The 25,227-nt window shown below is 32.6% G+C and overlaps 1 protein-coding gene across 1 annotated transcript in view; it reads right to left on the reverse strand.

Annotated features, from left to right (window-relative positions):
• LOC129807667 (TOG array regulator of axonemal microtubules protein 1) overlaps window positions 1–25,227 on the reverse strand; it is a 45,187-nt gene that overhangs the window by 15,546 nt on the left and 4,414 nt on the right. The window contains exons 2-9 of the mRNA XM_055857088.1: window positions 12,493–12,840; window positions 8,680–8,808; window positions 8,282–8,616; window positions 7,933–8,077; window positions 4,033–4,108; window positions 3,802–3,970; window positions 985–1,127; window positions 781–925 (exon numbers count right to left, since the gene is read on the reverse strand). Coding sequence (XP_055713063.1) covers window positions 781–925; window positions 985–1,127; window positions 3,802–3,970; window positions 4,033–4,108; window positions 7,933–8,077; window positions 8,282–8,616; window positions 8,680–8,808; window positions 12,493–12,840 — 1,490 coding nt within the window. The remainder of the gene's footprint in view (window positions 1–780; window positions 926–984; window positions 1,128–3,801; window positions 3,971–4,032; window positions 4,109–7,932; window positions 8,078–8,281; window positions 8,617–8,679; window positions 8,809–12,492; window positions 12,841–25,227) is intronic.

The following is a 25,227-nucleotide window of genomic DNA, read 5'->3' on the forward strand; positions in this document are numbered from 1 at the left end:
CTCCCTTGCACAGAGCCTGAAGAAGTGCTCAAATAAAGCACGAAACGTCGCTGGTATGCAGAAAAATTAACACCCAGTTTTTCATTTGGCTGCTATCCGAACAATTCTTCACTTGCATAATTTACCACAGCCGTTCTTCAATTATCAGTGAATAATACTATGGATTTAGAAGAAGTAAAAAAGAATTTCATGCATTCAAAAACAAGCGTTTACTCTATGAAAAACGATCCGGTTACCGCACCTTACTATACAATATGAGAAAACTTGTCCAGGGAAAAGCATGTTTTTTTCAAAAAATGTCTTCGAGAATCTAGATTTAAATGAAAATTTCAGAAAATATAGTTGCAATGTTGTACTTTTATATGCTTAGAAAAAAAAAATTAAAATAAAATGTACATATTCTCATATATATTAAAAAGGTAGCAATAGCAAGTTGCTTAAAATTTCATGAAGAATTCATATAATTTATAATTATTATAGTCTAGGTATACTAGTTTGTTGATGAGTAAGTAATTCTAGAACAATTAAGGCTGCGATTAAAAGACAGTATTTGGAGGAATAACCGGAAAACATTCTGTTCAATCCATTAATTGAAACATTTCTTTCATGACCCGTTACACCCACGCAATGCTTTTCTGATAAACTCTTTTGATAACAATATTCACTGAAAATGAGTCCAAAAAGAGGACAGAGGCACTGATAGAATCAATAAGATAGTTATTTACATACATATTCGAAGAGAAAATTTTACCAAGTGTAAACGCCTGGTATTACACTCACCTAACATTATTATGCTGTGGACGTTCTTGTACGGCATTGAGCTTTTCTGGTACACTAAATCTCTTAGTGAGTGCAGATTTCTCCAATGCAGGATGAGTGACAGGACGATGGGATTCTACTAAGGAGCTCTGAGTAGTCGGAGTACCTGGAACAATACAGAATTTAGGGAAATGTTTTCACCAAAGTACTTGTTGGTTGGAATACCTTGAGGATCGGTCATCGTTCCACTTTTTTGATTAGGAATTCGTACGAAGGAGACGCGATTATTGAGGCTGGCATATGGATTATCGATATTTGTGCCCCTTGCACTATTCTCACTATTTCGCCCACTGTCCATTGCGGGAAATCTGTGGAGAGACACGCAAGAAAGTGACCATGAATTGATGTAACGACACAGATGCTTGTCCCAATTTTCTCTAATACGCTATGTACTGTAGAAAATCAATTGCATTCTGATTAATTTTTCACTTGCACCGTGCTTCAGTCTCTCCTCACAACAAACTGCAAAGTTTCACAGCAAGTTAATTATTCATATGACGGAGGGAAAATATTTATTTCTAGGAATTTAGAACAAGAGAGGACAAATTTTTCTGAAAGACCTAATTTCAAAATGTTTTCAAAATCTAGGGACAAAGGTTACTAGAATAAACAATAAGAAAATCAGAAATTTGCCACTTTAAAACTTTAGTACATTTAATTCTGTTTTTACCTCAATTTTGAGACATAGAAAGATTAAAAAAAAAGTCCCTACTCAGACTAATGATGCCTCGTATTCAGGTAAATCGAACGCTTTAATTAATAAAATTAAGGGTAATGTTAATAAATTTAAAAAAAAATAAGTAAAGATCTGTGTGACGAAATTTAAAATTACTCCGGTATTTTAAAAAAATTAAAGTTCAAATACCTCTATCAGACGAATGTTTCATAGTTTAACGCTTAAAGAACGAGTGAGATACCCTTGTCCCAAAAAAAGTCTTTTCTGACTATATTATAAAGGACAAAAAGCTTTTTATAAACATTTGAAAAGTTGATTACATTGTAATAAATATATTCTGATACGATTAATAACAATAGCACTTGCTGTTGCGGGTTTTCAAAAAGCAATTTAAAATTATTTATTTTAGCAATTCATTAAATTTTATTTAAAAAATCAGTTTTAGTTCGGTTTTTAGTATATTGTTGGATTTGTTCAGAATATTCTAAAACCGTGTCGTCAATTAATCCTTTAGTTTGGAACGTCGGTGTCCCAAAAACAAAGGTTGTCAAAAAATTGTTTTTGGGTCACTGGTGTCTCGTCTCATTCATCCTTAACTCTTTCGCGTCTTTAGGGTCATATATGACCCGGGGAAAAAGTTTTATTTTTGGCTATTTACATTAATTGAAATCTAACTGGAGTCTTGAGAAAATGAGCCAAGAATCTTACATCCTTCTATTATGATGTCGTGCACAAACAGATAGATTTCAATTAATGTAAATACCCAAAAAAAACTTTTTTCCCCGAGTCATGACATTACCCTAAGACGCGAAAGAGTTAAAGGGTTGACTCTTTTCAAGTCAACTTATAATCAGAATATTCCATGAAAGACTAAAAGCACTCATAAAAGCTAACAAATTTAGCACTGGTCCTTATTTTTTCATAAAAATTTTGATTGTTGTCTTAAATATATCTAAGGTAAAGTACCCTTACACAACCGATGTCCTCGACTCGACCGGTAGGTCAATTTTTGAGTGTTTGTTGGTAAATTTTTATGAAATTGTCACTGATACGTATTAGGTCAGAATCACATTGACAATAAAATGCTCGCCGTAACCTTACCGTATTTCGGTAATTTACGCATTTTCATTGCAATTCTTACGAAAATTTTTCACTACCGTATTACCTTATCTCATACTTGGTGGCATTAGGTAAAAATAATAATATAAGAAAATTGAAGAAATAAAAAGAAAATTCGATAAACGGTAAGCAAAAAAAACTGTACGAAAAAATTAATCGTACAGTTTTTTCTCACTATTTATCGCATTTTCGTTTTATTTCTTTAATTTTCTTTTATTACTTTCATCTAGGGCCACCGAATATGAGATATGGTAATACGGTAATCAAGAATTTGCGTAAGAATTGCAATGAAAATGTGTAAATTAACGAAATACACGGTTAGAATTTTACTGTCAATGTGATTCTGCCTTTATTTATGGAATAATTGACCTATTAATGTTAGACCATTTGGGAAAGTGCTCATGCTTGAAACCATTGGAAGCTTCGTTATGACTAAATTTTCTAAGTTTCACAATATATATGTGACTCATCGCAACCATATTTTAAAAACTATGGGAAAGTAGCAAGTTTTTAAAATATATTGCGGAGTCATGTTTGTTGAGAAACATAAGAAAAATTTAGTCATTACGAAGCTTCCAATGGTATCAAGCATGGGCACTTTCCCCTACGCTAAATATTTTATAGCAAGTACTAGCAAATATAAATAAATTGAATAAATAATTCTATCGGTCGAGTCGAGGGCACTTTATCTTAAATTACGAATGAAACTTAAATTTAAATAAGTTATTATTTTGATTACTATAAGATAACTTTTTCCAAATGTCTTTTCAAGTACAGTAAATGCGGATGATTTTGTCCTCTGCCGGTTAGTTCTAATCGGTAAGGACCATCCTTAAGTTCTAGAAATAAAGAAAAGCTTACGAACAGGGAGTGTCAAAGTCACACGCAGGGGACAAAGTCATATGAACTTACGGTATTCCTTTCTTTTTCAAGTATCTTTTTAAATACTTCTTTAGTTTTAGACTTAAATGTTCCAAATGCATAACTTTCCTCATATCTGTCATCTTTATTTTGTAAATATTAGTTATTCTACCCGTTTTGCTTAGTGGAATTTCTCCAAGAAAAACAACTGTAGTGAAATTCCTAAAGTAACTTTTGCTTCACAAACTCAATCGTTCAATGGTTTTTCTTCGTGACAAATGAGTATGAGATTTTTCTTTTTTTGAAGAAGTCTGATATTCCTTTACCTCGAAGCGACGGGGAGTTTTGAAGGTCGTGAAATTTCCATAAATTCCAGCGTAGTATACGATGGTCGGGAGGTGCCTTTCTGACCGACTGTCTCTCTTGCTTTTGATAATTCAGGAAAGGAGTGTGCTTGAAGGTTTTGTGATTGATAGTGATGAGATCGAAATCCACCTATAAAGTATCCAAGAAAGATTATTTAAGTCTTTTACCAAGGCTATCTTCAGCGTACTTACCATTTGATATTGGTGGCATTTGCTGATGGACCGGAATTGCTGTCGCCACGATAAATTGGTTATTCCTATCGTCATCCTGGTTAGAAAATAGAAATAAAAATGAAAATCAATATTTTACCACCTACAATGTATTTTTAAAAACCACCGTGCGAGTTTCCTCGCATGCAGAAAAAGCTCGATTTTAATTTTGACGATTGTATAACGCGACAGACGAGTTTAATGACGAATGACCTAATAAATATTAATTTATTTTATGAAGTCGTTTTCTTTTATACGCCATTTCGAGATGATTTTATAGAACTTTGACTATTATTTCAGGTGGTCTGCGAGACAGCGGATTAAAGATTAGGCGATCAAGGACAACGCTCCTCAATCTCATGACAAGGTCAGTTAAATTTATTAGAGTACTTTATAAGTCCTTCAATGTTCAACTGTGCTTTAATAAAAATTTTACTCACAAAATACCGCTTCAGGGATACAGGACTGTATCCAATGATTCGACACAGTAACATATTGACGTACATCCTGTTTTCAGCAAAAATAATCAATTTTTTTTCAAAGAAATCACCAAAAATAAAAATGATAGCACAAAAAGTCAGACAACAGCTGTGAGAGACAGGTAAAACAAGACTGCTGCTCACGTTCGACTAATCCTCAAATTCAGCTCACGAGGAATTTTATTTAATTCACCACGAAACTCTGCACATTGCATGATCGATAGAACCTTCCTCTATATGACCGAGTAATTTGTTTATATACATTTCGATTTCATTCCCCTTTTGGATTGTTTTTTACACAGACGAGAACACGAAGAACTCATATTATCTAATGTACAAGAGGGTGTATAAATTGATAATGAAAACGTATGTGGTGAAACTTTTGCCACCGGCAAGTCAAAAGAGGTGAAAGACATGATTTATTTTAGGGAAAATTCTTTCAAAAGGCATGTGTTTCCAATTACCGGAAACTTAATGAGAAAATCTATTAATTTTAGGATTGATAGAAAACTGTAACGTACCTATCTCTACTCCAAATCATTATATACATATTATTACGTAGTATTCAATAAGCAATAATACCATTAACAATAACGAATTTATTATAATATACAGAGTCTGTATTAATTATTTTCTTATCTTTTCTTTTAATTTAAAAGAAAGCTCTTAATAAATTACTTTCTAGCATGATCAATTAACGGATGGAGCATTTTAATTCAGAAATGGTATATTTTTCTTAAATTCTTTAAAATTTTTAAGTCTTAGATCCCACAAAAATAAATATAGCACGAAATGGTAGGTACATGTACAGAGAATATATTTTTATTATTAGAGAAAAAAACAAAAATGCGAATTTTTCGTCTTTTTCATATAGGTTTTAGGGACTGTTATTCTCGTGCAATCATTATGAATTTTGAGCCAATAACATAACATTAGATACTCTTTCATTTGGTAAAAGTTTTAAAATGATTGCATTTGGTTTTATACTAAAACTAAAAATCACTTAAGGGGTTACATGGTCTCTCAGGTCAAAAAAATCATTTTTTTTTCATTTTTTTAATGGTTCCAAAAATCAGCTACCAACGCTCGAATTTTCAAAATTTGTCTAAATTTTTTTTAAAATGTTGTTCTAAAGTTACTCTTTCATATCCCAAAAGTTGGAATTTCTAAAATATTTTCTACAAAATAAATTATTATCAAAAAAGAGGCCTATTTTTGACATGAGAGACCCATGTAACCCCTTAGGAAAAAATATACCATACTTTTGTACGGAAAATGTATGATGGCCGTGTCACATATAAGATTAATATTAAGATTAATACTTTCTGAACTGCGAGAATGGCAAAAAAAAGATAGCAATTGTTTTATCTTGCTTCTCTCTCACATTTCCCCTCTGCGTACGAAGTTGGCAGCACTACATAGCTCGAAAACTGACCGAATCACAGTTGGCACGCATGGAAAATTGCTCGTGGCCTGTAATACGATTCAGAAATCAATTAATACGAACAGTAATATCTTACTCATCGTATTAATCCACTAGAGTGTACTCTTTCTAACACACGTGATACTCCATTTGAAATTGTGCATATATATACCTCTCTCTCCGGCTTTTCTTAATATTAATATTAATCTTATATGTGACACCACGGTGAGAATGCTCCGCCCTGATTATTTTAATCTGTAAACCTAATTTTAAATAATTTAGTATGTTATAAAAAATAGTTTCGTCAGTCATTGACTTAAGGGGTTATGTGGGTCACGTAGACTAAAAAACAGCTTATTTTCTTAACATTTTTAATTTAATGTCGAATTTATTTATTTCAGGCTTTTAAGCATATTTAAGTACAACATTTTAATTGTATTTTCTGTAATTTCTAATATGTTTTTTTTAATATTTGGTTGTTGCGAATTGTGACTCGATTATGACTGCAGTAAATTGATAAGTGTTTCGGTAAAAATTGTAAGAAAAAATGAAAATAAAAAAATAAGTAAGTAAAAAATCAAAATTGATAAGTAGTGCAATATTATTGACAAAGGGAAAATTAAGAAGTTATAAACCATTTTCATATTTTGTTTTATTAAAAAATGAATTTTTTACTTACAGAATTTGCCGATTTATATAGCAATTACTAATTTACTTACAAAAAATAGTTTACACTTTGATTTTTTTTGAGTTTTTTTTAATGCCCAACGCACAATCACTTTTGTTTAGTAAACATGTTTTTGACATTTCAATGAGAGTGAGTGAGATCTAGATCTAGTCATCTCGCTCATTCTCATCGAAAATTTCGAAAACATGTTTACAAAGAAAATTTATTGTGCACTGGTCATAAGAAATTTCCCTTGCAGTTTGTTATTATTTGTTTATTAAATAATGTAAATAAAGTTAATACATTATAAATTAAGAACGTGATGCTTTTGACTGACCGAAAATCAGCAATAAAAATGAAACCAATAATCAAAATCAATGAAACGTCTAAATTATGGCCTAACGTTTGGATTGAGAGCTTAAAAACAATTTTCATTAATGTGGCCTGTGTTGAAATAAATTTAGAAAAAAAATGCTAATACAGTACAAAATTTGTTCTTAAGCACAAGGAAACAAATTATAAAACTAAAGCATTAAAAATATACAAATAAAAATGATATAGTAAATCTATATCATCTATATATAAAATAGTAATCTTCTTTTGATAATTCGCTTTCAATGGAGCATTTAAATAATATTATAGTCATCAAAACTACCTTTTTCGCGAATTATCTGCACAAAATTATAAGACAACGAATCTTTTCTAAATGTTTGAAAATTTTATTTAAAAAAATGTAATTTAATAATTTGTGTTTAGGGTAAAGTGGTACAAGTTGGACAATGGCAATGGTACAAATTGGACAATCAATGGTACAAGTTGGACAGAGCTTTTTTCTTAATAAATTTAGTATTTCACTTTTAATTGTATATTTTCAGTGCTTTATTTTTATAATTTGGTTCCTTATGTTTAAAAAAAATTTAGTACGTATTTATCAAGAAAAAATCCCTGTCCAACTTATAACGGCGAATTGTCCAACTTGTAACACTAATTCCAAATTATATCACTTTACCCTAGTTCTTTATTAAGAATCATTAATTAATTAATACCCTTTCCCAAAAATGTTTGTACTTTATTACTAATGCAAAACAAATTTAGAAAATCTTGAAATTTTTTTTCTACACTATTCCAAGAAAGTTCTACCCAAAATTGCTTGATTTTAGGTGATATTCCGAATTTGTTTTTCAATTTGATGAAATGGCTCGTAGAGAAAAAGCTTCAATTTTGGGGCATATCCTTCGACAGTGTGGGAGTAAAGAAGTCGGAAGAAGTTGAAGAAAATTACCATAAAATGTAAATTGTGTCAGTATACACACCTTGGGCCTTGAAGATCCACTGTCGATGGTACTATTTTGGGTGTCATGATGTACTTTACCACCCACACCACTCAAATTTTCTTGGGACATTTTCATGCGCCTCGCCAGAAAGTAGTTCATCTGTGTCGATCCCTCGGCAATTGACCTAGAATGTCCAACAGCATAAGAAATAAATTAATGATGGGCGCCTTTCAATTGGATGACTATTGGATAATTGATAGATTTGTGGGATCAATTTGCACACGAATGGAGCTATTCTCGTTAATGTTTAATGGATCGATGGACTTTCGTGGGTAATAGGGCAAGTGATTTTCCGTGATTGAATGAATTGGGTGTGTTCAGCATTTACCGATTGCCCGAATCATTGGGCAGGTTGGATTGAGGTTGGGTCTTCTGTGACCTCCTCTTGAGCGATGTGGGAGAAACCGAACCCACTCCTGATGTTATCCATTCGATATCAGCTCCGAATATTGAGAAATTTGCCTGAGGACTCGGAAGTTTCAGGCCGTATTGTACAGATCCATCTTCTCGAATCATTGGCAGTTGCTTTCTGGATAATCTTGCTTTAACAGCAGCACTTAGAGCATTCCCATCTGTTCTTGTTGCCGCTATGCCATTGACAACGTCCATTACGACCTTTGGTGAGCTAATTTGGCCCAAAACTGCCAGAACATCCAAAGCTCCCTGAAATAAAAATAGAAATTGTTGTCAGTCTGCATTTTGAAGGAATTCAAGAGTTTTTCTCACCTGTCGTACTCTCTTCTTGGGATCGATTGCTGCCTGAGTGGCTCTCATCACGCACGTGGTTACATCAAAATATGTACTAGGAAATGTCATGAGAGCATAGAGTACCATTTGAAGGGCATTCTCGCGAAACTGTGAAAATGCAAATAGAAATTGATTGAATTAAAACATGACTGTATTAAATTTTAAAGTCACCAGAAGCTTTAATTTCATTGTATATTCTTAGTTGAATATAAGCAACTATACAATTTAAAATATCTAATAATTACGCAAATGATAACTTAAGGTTTCCCGAGAAATTACTTATCATTAATTCAACTGATTTATTGCGCAATAAATCATTTCTTTTCGGTCAAACCAATTTTCATGCCTCAAAAGGGGTGGACTATGTGAAAAACATTTTGCGAAATGCTCGCGATCTAGTGAATCCAACGATATATTTCGAAAAATGGGTTTTAATTTAATTACTTGGATAACGCAATAGACAAAGCTTCTTTTTTACTATTTACAGCTTTTCAATACATAATTTTAAAACGTTTTAGAGTCGAATTGTTGCTTGAATTAGTAATATTTTCATATTGTTGCAAGTATTGCTGATTAGGTGATGAAGCAGTTACGACAATTGACAATTCAAGCGACGAATATATATAGCCGAATTGAATTTACTATAAGTCACTACATAACGTGATAAAAGTAACGTAAAACTGTGAAATAAGTAACAGTAATAATAAAACTATTAAGCCTAATTTTGGATCAAAAGTTTAATCAAATTGCTGAGCGTATTGGCCATACGATAATTGTTAACATGCGTAAACCCCTCTCCCTAGGTGGGCGTTAAAGGCTGCTTGTATGATACTCTTAATGCTCATGGCAAGGTAGTTAGGACCAGTAATTCACGTCAGTAAAAACAGTCAGCTCCGATAGTTTACTCCGAGAAAGTTGGAAGATAAACAGTGTCTTTATTTGTCCTTTTGTAGGTTATTTAAGTAAGTCCCATCAGGGGTTTTCCAAAAGTCGGACGTGTTGAGAGTCAGACACACTTACCGTGGTATTACAATAAAGAATTTTACATTAAAATTTTTATGTGATTCACATTAATTGTTGCTGATATGTGTCCTAATGTGCAATTTTCGTTAAGAGTGTTTAGAAATCAATTCATTTAGTTATAAAAAAGTAGACTCGAGTCACAAAAATTGGTTTAAATAGATTAAAATAGCATAAATACGATTAACAATTAATAAGCAAATTAATAAGAATTGAGCAAATTTCTGAGCAAAATTTGCTCATTAAATTTTCTTCAGGTACTACTTTATTGCAGTCATTCGGATAGTTTCTGCGCCACAATTTTCCCACCAAGTTATTCGTTATTAAATAGTGATAAATATTAATTCTAATACCTACTATGTATCGTGCGCAAGATGGAGAAAGGACAAAAACATTGAAAAAGATCGGTAAAGGGATAAGTAAGAAAAAAGCTAAACAAAAATGTGTTCGATCTACATTTTATATTCCTTCATAAACTTCTAGGATTTCGTGGTCAAATGAGATGGTGGCCGAATTAATTGAGGCTGTGCATCAGGAATCCGTCAAGGTGGTGAAGGTCGCGTTAGGAGCCAATCTCTCACTCAAATCCTCCTTCTTATCGCTTAACGGGTCCTTTTGCGCGACTCAAAAGTAATGTACAGGAGGAAAACTTGCTCTTCTTCAATAAAATCGCACATTTTCGCTCAAATGACTGAAATGCTTCAAAAACAAAAACACTCATCTGACAACCCGTGTGCGATCGTGACTGAGTAATTCTAGCAATGTGTCCTGACTAAATCAGCGAATTCAAGTAGTTATAGAAGTTTTAATGAGCAACTTTTCACTTTAACTTTAATATGAAATTTTCTAGTGTGATAACTCCGTTAAAGTTGGTCTACAAAGTTCCTAGTTTAACTCTATAACACATTGACTGGCCTTTCTTTTAAGAAATAAAATGGTAAAATAATAAAAATATTTTTGTAATATCTAGATTAAACGTCTTCTTGAGTAACGTTTAGAGAAAATAATTCATATTTAATTAAAAAATAGTAAATAATTGTTTTTATATGCCCCAAAAACTTATTTCTTCACTGGTAAAAATGAATGGATCACCAGGGATCATTTCAAAAGAATCATGGCCTAAAAGGTTCATTTTCATCAAATCACTTGAATTGAATTGATTCTTCTTTAATGAATCACTTCAGTGATCCAAGTAAAGGATCACATTCAATGATACATTGAAAGGTTCCTAGAATCGATCATTTCAGAAAAATCGATGTTCAAGAATATTTTTCTGCCAACTAATAAAAGGAAAATAGCGAAAATGAGTTTTTAGGTTTAAAGGAATAATATAACAAGGCAGAATGAGACATTTTTGAGACAACTATTTTCAATCCTCAGGATATTACGCCAAAAAATATAGAAAATATGGGATACATTCAAATGGATCAAATTGAACATTTCAATTGGATCACTATTGCGATTATTTTCCATGAATTTTCTTACTAAATAAAACCATTGAAACAGTAAAAAATGTGTTTACTGTATTTGCTCATATAAGGGGAACGTGTCTAAACTAATAAATTGATAGCTTTAAAATTTTAACCGTGATATTTCAGCGATTGAAAATTTGGTACGATATGTCAAAAGTGATACATTTGAATGGATCACTTGGATAATCACGCCACTTTTAGTGACGTCAGTGACAGTCACTGAGACTCGCTGAGCGCATAAATAAACGGGGTGCGCTTGACGTGGAATTTGTGTCCTTTTAGATATTTAGTGGCGCTTTTCTACAAATTATAATGTTATAGGTAAAAAAGGTTTAAGTTTGGAGACTTGTGAAAACGTGAAAAATTTGCCAAAAGTGAGTAAAAAAAGTGAAAATTAAAATAATCCCATTTTGTACAATTCTACGTAATTTTGTCGGTGTTTCACCCCCGGAAAGAGAGAACTTTCTGTTGATCAAATAGTGAAAAAAAAATCCTTAGATTTTCATTGTGTAAAAAGTGTTTTTTGCTCTACGTTCAAGCTTCGGAACATTTAGAAGCGCATATCTGGAAATACAATATTTCAGATATATATGTTTTTCTTTTAATTTGTTTTGAAGGGCAAATGCATTACATTTAAAAAAGATTAAAAAGTCATCATTTTAAAAGTTCCATTTGATCAATTTTAGAGTATCATTCACTGATTCATTGAAAAGCTCCTCAAAGTGAACCATTCAAAGTATCAAAATTTGATTCTTTTGCAATGGATCAAAATGATCTTTCAAAAAAGGATCGAAATGAAACATTTGAAATGATGGATCATATTTGATTCACCAAAAGGATCGCGAATGAATCAAAATGATCCACCTTTTTTTACCAGTGTTGTCAAGAAAAGAAAGGAATAATCAGAATATTTAATTGCTCGACTTTTAGTTAACAACTTTTAAAGAATCTCAATATTTCTTCTCAAGAGTTCGAGCAGTAAAAACAGTCCACAAATAGAATCAATTTATCATGAAAATTCAATTTTTGCAGGCTCAATTTCGTGTCTAATTTGAGCTTCAATGCAGCACGAACGTAAATTTTGGGAAACACTAAATTTTCAGAAGGTTTAAAAACATTCCGAAAATTCTTATTCAAATTTCCGCACTAAAATAGAAGCATTACAATGGGCTTTTTCAGCCACGCAGTGTCTAAAAAAAAACAATTCTGGGCTCTTGCCAACATGGCACAAGGAAAGGGTATTAGTTTGATGAATTTTCTGCAATTCATCAACGCGGATGTCTTGAGGAAAAAGCCTCACCTTTGAACTTCGCGCACTGAGGAATTCGTCGGACAGGAGGCGGAGGACGATAGCAGCTGGAGGGAGTCTCTGCATGAGAGCTTTTGCTACACTATTCCCCGTTGCTCCACCTTGTCGACAGAGTCCCATGACAATTTGTCCAGTGCGATTTTCGAGATTTTCCAGCGGGAGTCTGGAGATGAGATTAACCAGGATTCGTCGTTTGTCCTCACAAACGTCAGGATGACGCTCTGAGGACAGTAGGGTACGGAGTAGGGAGTCCAGATAGGGCTGGACTGCTGCCAAATTTTCAGTGGACCGTAGGGCATCTTCAAGTTTGTACAGGGCTCGAGATCGAAGGCGCCAGTCCTGGAAGAGGTATAGAGTCTTCAAACAATTTTGCATATAAAATTATATATAACTATATATTGAAAATTGAACTTTGCACACTCTGCACTATGCAGAAGGGTGGTTATTTGAATTTATGACAGGGATATTTGTCATAAAACTCGCACGCTATGTCAATTTGCTTGTCTTTTATTGCATGTTCGAGATTTTCCTAGAACAAGTTCCTGTCGAAAAGGTGCTTCCTCATGATAGAATTTCTATTCAGTGTCATCGTCCTCTCTGTACACACAATAATCATTTCATAATCCACCTTTTTTTAAGTTTTATTAACCCGGACTTATTACTAAAGTCTTGTCTTTTTTTGCCCAACATGTGACATTACTAAGGGTTCAATGGATATCACTCAATTGTCTTAATTTATTCAGGAAGTATCGATTTGTGTCACGTTTAATTTTAAAGAATCGTGAGAACCTTGCCATATTCCAAAGATAAAATTGTGAAATATTCTAATAAAACGAATATTTCTTAGAATAGAATTTTCTAGTGTGAATTTTAGCGGTGACAAATTTAGTAGCAGGTTCAAGGATTAAAATTTGCATTTCTAAAATTTGTATTCTTGGTTTGAAATTTTAAGATAGATTCAACAATTATTTTAGTCTGATTGAGTCGAGTAGTTTTGACCAAGCTCCGCCTTGAGCAGAGGAGGAATAATTTATAATTCAGTATTATATTTTTAAATTTTTTTTAAAAAAGTATTAGATATAATTATAAATTTATTAAAAACTTCTAAAAAATAAGAATACAAAACATTTTTTGTTATTATATCAGATAAAAAAAAAGAATATTTTGTCAGTGAATCTTTTATTTTATGTAGAGAATATTAGAAAATAAAAAAAATATTCGTATATTTATTTGAGTTTGTAAAAGTCATCTGTTTTATTTTTATAATCTCAAATCCTATGATTCAAAGTTTCTTTTGCATTAATTCCACTAACAATATTCTGCTTCCTCAGTAATTTTAAATTACTAAATAAATTTCTCCTTAAAACTTGCTCAAAAATGAACATGGATACACAGCATTCAAAGATATTTAGGAAATTGTTCAATATAAATCATTAAAGCACACTTCAAGCACATATTAATGATAGGGGAAAGTGCTCTAGGTTGGACCACAAATATGAAGTTCAAACTTGATGAATTTTTTCTGGGAAAATCGAAAATGAATCCCAATTTTTATTACATAAAAAAAATGTCTAGTAAATTGAGATCCCATGCTTATCTAATTTACCATTCAAAATCCCTTAGTTTCTAGCATAAAAACGAATCACTAGGCCCTCTATTTTTGGAGGAGACTCGTAATTGATAATAAGATAACTAATATTTGATAGAAATGTGTAAGTTTTTTAGAAAAACCAAAAGAAATTCAAAATATTCGAAGGCATGAACGTTCGAAGGGAGAGTACTTTCCCCTATAGAGATTTTATTATCAAAATTTAAAGGGAATCCCGATACATCCTGTAAGGGATCTATCATCAAACAAATCCTTTAAACTTAGAAGGCAAAGTACCTTCATCTTTCCATTTATTAATTCTTACTTAAAATAGTGTTTATTATTAATTTTGTAGAAGTTCTAATTGTTTTTGCTTTTTTGTAGTTTGCATGTTAAAAAACTTAACCAAAAATTAATTTATCACATTTAAAAAAAATAGATATAAAATATATTATTATTTTAACACTTTTACGGATAGGGTCACCGGTGCTCGAAAAAATTATTTCTTCTTAAAGGATTCAGTAGCAGAAGAACAACAAACTCCCATTCTGAGACAAGAAGCTTAAATATTTAAATTATATATTTAACATCAAAATGAAGGATTTCATCTTCTGAGTTAAATAGTAGTGATGCTTCACCTATTTCAATTTTACGGAGAAATTTTCCACAAATAAAGATTTAAAAGGTCCCTCAATTAGTTTTAAAATAAAAGATACATTAAAGAACTTTGAGATTTCCATTACAGCTTCATTATTGTAAAGTTTGTCACTTTTCAATTTAAAGGTTCAAAGAAATTTGTCGCTTTAAAATTACAGATCTTTATCGGAGAATACGAATAAGATTCTGAAAGCTCATTCGAAAGATTTATTGCTTAAAGATTTGTCTCAGAATTTTAATTCGAATATTGAATTAAATAAAAGTGTGATCAGATTAAGTTTTCTCAAATTCTTGAATTCAAGAATATTTATATTTTATAAGCAAAAGTAACTCTAAATATAATTAAAGAAGGATTTTATAATAGAACTTTGTTGTTTTTTTGTTCATAAACTAGAAGATATAAGTTTTTTGTCATTATATTAATTGCGGGATTTTATTATTATTTTTTTTTCAAATGTTAATGAAAGGTCTTTCGTTGGGATGTGATTGCTTGTGCTCCAGTAACACGAAGGTCAGTCACACGTTGCACTAAAAAAGGTACCAATAGGAAATTACAAAAAGAGATAGCGAAGCATCCCAGCTTTGCGGGATGATCGAACTCACGAGAAAGAAAGAGCTCTGTGAACTAACTTTTTACATATTTTTTTTGTGTATACCAGTTTATGACCAATCAAATTCATTCCCAAATCAGAAAATCATTCTGATTTAGAAAATTGTCTAAGAAGTGTGCTTTTTAGAAGGTTTTTGTAGACATTAGTAGCATGCTTATACACAAATTAGAATGAATATTCGAGAAAAATAAATCAAATACGATTACTTGATCGGATCATTACTAATTGGGACTGATATAATTGCAGAAGAAATTTCAAGACCTTTCCAAAAAAATCCAAATTCAACCAAATCAGTTGAAAACTGAACCCCTTAAGAGGTTTGATATTCAATAATTCAAATTTTCGAATTTTCCAGTAATAGATATATGTATGAACCTCCTGGGGTTCAAAACATATCCGAAAGTCATTGGAAAAGTTTGGGCGTTATGGCCAATTTTAAGAAAAAAATAAAAAAAATATGGTTTTGGATGTGTAGAAGCGGGGTGGCGACAAAAGAACGAAATAGTCTGGAGATAATGTTCTTTTTTATTGGGGGTCATCGAAAATCGGAAATTGATATCTCTCTTTAAGCTCCAGGACGGTGACAAGTTGAAAAAAGCGAATTTTATATACTGCTCTTTTTTGAGTTCGAGCAGTAAAATTGTACCTGCTTTATACTACTTGGACGGTTTGAGGTAATGAACGTGATAGATACGTTTTTTTAGGTGTAACAAATTTTAAGAAGTTCTTAGTGAATTTCTTAAAATTTGTGATACGAGTAGAGTACGTCTTTTAGTGATACGAGTATTTTCGTATAAAGGTACTGGAAAAATTGCAGGATGCCTCTGCAGCTCTAACTGGTGAAAGGATATTATGTTTTCTGGAATTCTAGTGTGAAAGGGCTTTGTTTTTTTCTTAGATTTCCATGCTCTCTTTAGACCTTTAGAGTACGGTACTGCAGTAGAAGGCTCAACCAAGCTATATAATCCATAGAGTTTCATAATGCCTGGCGCACAATAACTCTTGTTTTGCAAACGTATTCTTGACATTTCAATGAGAGTGAGTGAGATCCAAATATATCGATTGAGGACTCTCCAGTGATGGCCAGTGGATTTGAAGTCACTTCACAAAGAAAAACACTTCTTTAATCTTGCCCAGAGCAAGATTCCTGGATATGGCCCTTCTTCATTACCGATATATGTATCGCCAGTTTTTCATCCAATTATATAGATCTAGTTATAGTTATCTCGCTCACTATTAAAGGAAATTTTGAAAATATCTTTATAAATAAATGTTATTGTGCGCTGGGCATAACTCAGGAAGAGAAAGGAACGGAATAAGAGACTATGAAAAATGGGGGACACAAAGGGCCAATACAAATCAAATTTTTAAAAATCTAATTTTTTAAATTTCATTTTGCTAAGAACAGATATTTTGGATATTTGTAGTCACACAGGTGCAATGTTCAGGGTAGAATTGATTTCAAATCAATTGTTTTCATGTAATCCAACACCACTTAAAAATATCAAAATATTTATGTGATATAAGTTGACAAAAACATGAATATCTTTTGCTCTTTTTATGTTAATCACTGAAATCTTCGTTGGTCTTCCTGTCTCTTAATTTAAGATGTCGAATAAGTAAGTTCAAGAAGCTGCATATGCTGCATGTGATCGCCTTTTATAACGTGATGAATATTACAAAGCTTCATAATCTAATATTCTCACAAGTAATAAGAGAGAGAAAATCATAAATTAATATTATCAACCCTTTCTAGACAAGTACAACATACTCTCAACACAATCTAAGGTTAAAAGGTTAATAGCTTTCTATTGTTGAGAAAAAATTCAAAGTATAAAATTGTTTGTGGTGTAATATTATGCGGAGTCGCGGCTTTTCGCGCCATAAAACCGCGCAAAAACACACAGCTTGATAATAGAGAAAGATGATAATTTTCAGTGGAAGTCAATAATTTTTCCCTCGCAAGTCACTGTAGGGTTGAAATGATGGAAGTAAATGTGTATTAGAATAAGGAAACGGAAGTGGAAACACACCCTCAAGTTGTTAAGAGGGATGGTAAAAAAAACGTTCTACAGTGAAGATTTGCTGGATTTTCCTCAGCTCTTTTTGAGGTTTTCTTTGTGTTCTTTTTTTTCTAGAATAGGTGAGAACAAACACCTTATGAAAATTGTTTAATACATATACAGAAAATTTCATAAAGTAGTTTCATTGCTACAGCATTTATGAGTAAATATTCAAAAATATAAAATTTACCATGTAAGTGGGTCATTTATGAAAACACATACACTTCAATCAATACACCCATATGGGGTTGGATATTTTATTATTACACCTTTTCTTCCCACGTGGATCCCAAGCAAGGTCTATCCCTCATTTTCATGAAATATTCGCCACTCTTCAAACACTCCCACAAATCACTATAAAATTCAGGCATTCGAGTTGGGGAATTGACACAGTTTCTTGATATTTTTTTCGACATCAAAATTCCATGGGCAATGGGTACTTTCTACCTCTATTCATTATATCATTTATTCAAGAAATAAATAATATACACCTCATATAAAAATTAAATAGCACCATCGTGTGCTCTGGAAGTATTACAGAAAGGGAAGAAAACTCTTTTGTGATAGGGCTTTCGTGGAGAAAATGTTGCCCCTTAAATGGTCCATTTAGTGGGTGTCCCACTTTTCACTTGTACACACTGTTGTTTTATAATTTATCGCAATCACGAAATTTATATCATTTCCATCCCTTCGTGTAATGATGCTTGAGATATGCCAAAGGCGGAAAGGTAATGCCGCAAGTAAGAAGGGAAAATTGCCCATGGGAAAACTGACAGAGGCCAACAAATATGATTTTAATTGTTTTACGCGTGAAATTATATCGCTTTTCCACATTTTTCGCTTGGTAAGAAATTAATAGTTAAATGAACATATTTTTATTTTTCTTAGACGTATTTAGGTTATGTTTTTGATGTCTTATTGTCGTAGAATCAAAAATTTAATGAAAGTAAATAACAAAAGATTGGCACTTAACTTCGTTCCTTGGTCTTTTTAATTTCGAAAATATTTACTTTAGAGGGATGTCTCCGGTGATTGCCAGTGAAAATGTTAGTCACTCTAAGATGAAAACACTTTTTGGTTTTGCCCAGAGCTTTCGACCCTGATGACTACTGAAAAAGATCCCCATCAGGATCGAAAGCTCTGGGCAAAACCAAAAAAGTGTTTTCATCTTAGGGTGACTAACATTTTCACTGAAAATATTTACGTTTTACTAATTAAGGTAAAATGAGGTAATTCGAGGTGTTACAATTTTTTTTTTTAAATTTTACTGCTCGAACTCAAAGACATAGCAGAATATATAATCACATTATTTTCAACATTTCACCATTTTAAAGCTTAAACGGTAAGGGCCCTGGCAGACTTGAGTTTAGTTGGGAGGCGACTCAGCGTAATTATATTTGAAATAATGGTTAAACTACATTTCTATCATTTTACACTAAACCGTCTCTCGGCTTAAGCTGTAAATGTGTCTAGGGCATAAGAGATCTAAGTTTCAGTTTTCAGTGACTCTACAGACATTTTTCCATTTTCCCCATACAAACCTCCATAATTTCCAAAAAATCATGTTTTTTTGTTTTTCTCAAAAACGGTTCCAATGATTTTTTTTTTTAATTTTCGGATTCGAACGATTTTTTTTCATTTTAAAGTTAGTCTATGCGAACATTTTGTCTATAGACACCTATGACCGAGAAAATTTTCGACAACGATATTTCGATTATATTAAATTTAGATTTTTTTGGAATGATATCCAAATTCCCAACTCGACTGCATCGGTCTCAATCAACAATAAACAGATAAATTTTCGGCATTTCCGTAAGTGACTTGCTTTTTCAAAAATTTTTAAATGTTTTTCCGATCTAAAGACTAAGCGGTAAGAGATATCGATTACCGGTTTTTGGTGATCCCCCCCGTAAGTCTTATTATTTAAGGGAATGTTAAAATTTTGTCTCTTTTCCCCCCACCCACCACCATCTTCTTAAAAACAATGTTTTAGTGTGTTTCTTGAAAACGGTTCCAATGATTTCCTTTATCGACACTTTTGAGTGAAGAAATTTTCGACATCGAGATTTCGAAGGTAAAAATTCAACCATTCTGCAGGAGGGGATATATCTCAACCAATTTGCTTAAATTTGGAAAGTAAATGTAAAGTAAAACGAAAGTAAGCTTTCGTGTACAAAAAACCGCGTGAAAGAGAATTCATGGAGAGCTCAGTCTCATGAGTTCGAATTTCGAGCATTCTGCAAAGCTGGAACGTTTTTGCCATCCATTTTTATTCCAAATTTTATCCTGGATTGAATAAGAAAATTACGTGAAAATTAGGGAACACACGAAACTATTCATAACAGTATGTAAGCTCTAGTCAGTCGCTGGCACTGAAAATTGGCTGAAAAATAAGCGCAGAAAATATTTTGCATGCATCACGGCGCCTTCGTAACATACTCTAGAAACCTCTCCTGTGAGTATGCAATTTTTCTGTGTCCTGGAGTGAATTTGCGGGCTTTTTTCGTTCTCGAAAATTTCTTTCAAAGCGGAACTTCCTGTAGTATACGGATATTACATTGCTGGATGCGATTGAGTGTACTAACTGAAGACATAATGGGAAAGTTCTTGCAAACACTTCGAGGAGTTAAATTTCCAAAGAAACTGTTAAACATTGTTGGAATATAACTCTAGGGGAAAGTACTCTTCCTTCGAACGTTCATACCTTTGATTAATGTGAATATTCTTTGATTTTTCCTAAAAGATTTACACATTTCTGTTAAATATTAGCTAGCTTATTATCAATTATTCATAATTATATGATAATTATGTATAAGTATTTTAAGGAAAATGAAAGAAATTCACATTATTCGAAGGCATGAACGTTCGAAGGGAGAGTACTTCCCCCTAGTAAAATTGAATTTGTATGCAATAGGCCCTAAATATGATCTCATTCAAGGTCGAAACATTGACAAAATAAAAACAAATTGAAGAACAAAGGATTAGACCGAATTTTCCCAATTTTACTTCAGAAAGATGTTTCATGTTTTTGGGGTTTTTTCTTATATTATGGAAAAGTCGAAGGGCTATCACAAGGAAATGATTTACACAATAACTACACAATATTTTCTTTTATTGTTTTACCTAGAGAACGTTAAATGTGAGTATATAAAAAATTCAAAGTACTTTAAAGAAATTCATTTTTATGGTGAATTTTTACTACACATTTTGAAATCTATTTTCAACGTTTAAAACACAACATTTATAAGATAAAGCTTTCTTCATGATATAGAAATCACATATTAGGGAAAAGTCCTCTCCCTTCGAACGTTCATGCCTTCGAATAATGTGAATTTTCTTTTATTTTTCCTAAGAGATTTATACATTTTTAATAAATATTAGTTAGCTTATGATCAATTTGATAATTATCCGATAATTACTTGCAAGTCTCTTAGGAAAAATAACGGAATTTCACATTATTCGAAGGCATGGACGTTCGGAGGGAGAGCACTTTCCCTTAGTCTTTCCATTTAAAAATGTTATAGTTTTAAAGAAATATTTCCTGAAATGATGCTGCATATGCACCTAATGATCTTTTTGAGTACTTCCATAAAGCATTTTGAAGCCAGAATGCCTTTGAAATAAAAAGCCATAGTAAAAGGGCAATAAATATAATTTTTTTCTGCAACAATTAGCGACTTTAGGCAGCATTTACCAACTTTTTGTAGAAAATTAAAATTCACTGTGTCTTTGAATGTTAATTTCTCAAAAGTAGGTGCAAGAAAGGTAAGGATCAGGCAGGAAGTGAGAAAGAAACGCGAAGTGTAAAATTTTACAGTTTGTGGAATGAGAAATTAAAAAATTGTATGAAAGGAAATGGAATAGTTATAAGTCAAAAATAAAAGCTTTCAACTTATGACTTGTGTGCTAAACTCTAGGGGGAAAATCGATAAAAATCTAATTAAGTACACTCAGAAAGGCAATTGTACAGAGTTTCATATATTTTTCTTGGCCTCTTCCACCCCCCCTCTAAAACCCTCAACCCCAAGTCCATGAGGGCAGTCAAATACCCTCCATATGAGTCGCGACTTCATAACTTGAGGTTTGACTTCTTCGCGTTTTGTCTTGACCTCATTGAAGGCTTTTCAATTGTGTATGGAATTATATATAAGTTGAATATTTTATTAGACGAATTTTTAGGAGCAAAGGTTTATGAGATCATGTAAAGTTTTTTTTACTGATGTAATGGCTGAAATGGTTAAAATTGATGCGTTATCACAAGGTGAATTGCTTTGTGGAAGGTCATACCTTCCATATGAAAAATATCCTTTGCGGCAGATCAACACGACGTTTTCCACTTGAGCACTTTTCTTTTTCTTTGTCATTGGTTTCCGGAAGGGGTGGCAATTTTTGTGGTCTTTTGGACGATGTCACACTAATTTTCTTATTGTCCGCCTTAAACATTTGTGGCTCTCTTTCCGCGATAGACTGATGTAGTCTTGCACGCACTTTTCCGAAAAGGAATTGGTATATCTTAATTAAACAGTCATTATTCAAGGTTTCTCCATACCTAGAATTAATAACATTTTAATTACTGAATATACCGAGGAGGATAAGTAAATTTGGCAATGAGATAACTTATGGACGAAGAACAAATTCATACTGAGGCATCGTGATGAAAATTGCTGGGTTTTCACCTGAAAAAACACCAGGTGAAAAGCCTGCAAAGAAGACAACAAAAGAATACAACTAAGCTCATTTGTAAATGAAGGTTCTTCTTTGTTCATCGCCAAATTCACTTCCGCCACTCAAAAAGGTTTACGCGCAAAAAAAGACTATAGTCTATTCTGTAAGGGTTTTCTGTGGAGAAAATTTTCTTAAGAAATTGCAAGAATCACTGATTGCGGAAAATTGCCGGCTATTCCCTCTGCAAGTCATGTGGCGTTGTATATGGGGAAAAATTGGGTCTTTCCACTTTGTGGTTCATTCTTACTGTGTCACCGGGTCCCCAATTAAAAGCAGGGAAACATGGGGTGCTACTGAGTGGCTTCAACAGGACACAAATCGCGTGCAAGTACCTGATTTTTCAGGGTATGTACGAGTATACCTACAAGTTGAGAAATCAAAAAGGGTGATTATGCCCGCATGGCGCTTTCTTCGGCGACCACGTTCGCCGTCACTTTTATCGCTGGATAGGAGATTGAGATATGGGGATTTAGGTCACTCTCGTATCACTCTCAAATATGACGCTTTGTTAACCAAATTGCTGGTATCTTGGAGAATTCAACAAACGCAAATCTAGAGGAGATAGGGTCAAATGCCCACTTATTGATAACTTTAGACAAACATTTAATCATTTTATATCTGACTACTTTGTTCTTAATTCAACGTTACTAAAATGTTTTCTGTCTTGGCTTGTCGTCTTTTTGTTTATATTATTCTCTTTTCGTCCATTACCGTTTTACTCTTTATACCAATCTCCAAGATAATCTATCTCTTTACCCTGTAGCAGAGTGTTGAGCTTGAAAAAATACTATTAATAGGGTAAAGTACTCACAGGGGAAAGTAAAGACTTACACATTTATATTAAACATTAGAGGAAAGTACTCTCCTTCGGGCGTAGGGGAAACTGGGGCACCACCAAACACGGGGTAGCACCAAACACTGTGAATTTTTAATCAGATATTCGACTTCTGGTGACAAAACTGATAGAAATTTTTAGGCATTATAGGGATGCTTGTCCACTAAAGAAATGGTAGAGATAGTCCAAGTAGTTTAGAAATGAAAATTAGTGTTTGGTGCTACCCCGTGTTTGGTGGTGCCCTAGTTTCCCCTATATGCCTTGAAATAATGTGAATTTTCTTTTATTTTACCTGAAAGATTTACATAATACTTAATCATCAATAAATTAATAAAAAGCTAACTAATATTTGATAGAAACGTTTAAGTCTCTTAGGAAAACTTAAAGAAAATTCATATTATTCTACGGTAGGAAGGTTCGAATGGAGAATAGTTTCCCCTAATGGCCTCTACACACTAGAGAAGTTTATGTCCATATTGAAGAGTTTTTTCGTAGAGAATTTGCTTCAATATGGACACAGGGGCACTCAATGGGTCAAGTGGTAGAGCACTCGCTCTATGATGCAAGTGTTCCGGGTTCGAATCCCCTTTAAGTCACCAGGAATTTTCCTGGCGTTAAAGGTGTTCGGATTGCATCCAGTGAGATTCACTGCACTTGATTCCACGGACATGGGACTGACATCCTCATCTCGTACAAGAAAAAATAATAATGCATGTCTAGAAATCCCTTTGCGGGAAGGCCTTGTTCCTTTATGGAATGTTGTGCCAGCAGCCAGCATTTTTATATTATTATTATTAACAGTTGTTTCAGCATTTATGGTTTTGACAATTTTGCTTTAAGTTCTGAAATTACGATAAGGGCAGTCTCATGCATGCTTATACGGCAGTTTTCTGTGGCCAGTAATTAACAATTTAAATTAAAAACAACTTCAAAAGCTCAGTGAAAAGGTTATGATAGCCGTTGTTGTTGATTGGATCAAAGTTTAAACAAATCTATTTCCTAAAAGCTCATTTAAAACAAATTTTAAAAAAGATAAAAATAGTATGTTACTGTTTTTCATTTTAATAATAATACTCCCATTTTATTATTATTTATTTTATTTTATTTTATTATTATTTATTTATTTTAATTGCTTTTATACCTTTCGGTCACGTATACAATCCTTTCTAATCTTTCTCTAAGAAATCTTTAAATTTAAAGCATTTTACAAGTGATTTTCAAGTTTTTTTTTAATAGGGGAGATTGGGGCAAAAAATCATAAATCGAAAAATTCAAAATTCAATATCTTCCAAGATAAAAAAGATAGCGGCTTAAAATTTTTCTACAGATAGCCTCCATAAATCTTCTTCAATGTCGTAAATTTCGTAGAATTCGAACAAGAAATTTAGAAAATAATAAATATCGAAATTTTTCAGCCCTATTTTTGAAATATTTTGCTTGCAGAAGATATCAATTATTACCTACTTATTTTCCAAAATTGATGCACTGGTAAATATTTCATAAATAATTTGGATTCTTTAATTACAAATCCGCTATCTATTTTAGAATTTCTCAAAGATTTTTTTCTCCATAAATTCTTTTATTAAAGGGACAGATAATCCTAACCGGATTATGTAGGTGAGATTCTTAACGTGAGCTTACTCGGAGTGCATGCAAATTCGATTTGGAGCTGAAGTTGGGAGACGCCATTCAGTTATCTTGAATAAAATTCGTGAAATTATACAAATTTTGTATTTAAACCAAAATATCAAGGATTTGGATGAACTGACAGAAAAGTGTTATATGGGTGAAATGTAGACCAGAATGTTCTCTATAATTTTCCCATAGAACATGATCTCATCGATTACTCACAAGCCAAGATAAGCGAGGTTTTTTGTTTCTTAACTCGTTTTTTCATCCAGAGTGCCCCAAGTGTTCATTTGTTGAACTTCAACTATATCAAAGAATTGTTGTATTTTGCGGGACTTTCCATTTAAACCCCTATTTTAAGTGTCTTGGTGGAGTAGAGGCAGTCAAATTGGCATCTGAGTGATTTCAAAGCGTTATTATGGGAAAAATCAATTTTTTCACACTTAAACGGCAAAATTGGAGTGATAGCGTAGTCTGAGTGGAAAATGATGTATGGACGAAATGTAGAGACAAATGTGCTCTACAATTATGTTGAAGTAATCATCAAAATCGGTTTAGCGACAGTCGAGATAATTGAGGTTATGTGATATTGAAATTGGTTTTTCGACTGTGGCGCCC

This window comes from Phlebotomus papatasi, chromosome 3, assembly GCF_024763615.1.
Source record: "Phlebotomus papatasi isolate M1 chromosome 3, Ppap_2.1, whole genome shotgun sequence".
NCBI lineage: Eukaryota > Metazoa > Arthropoda > Insecta > Diptera > Psychodidae > Phlebotomus > Phlebotomus papatasi.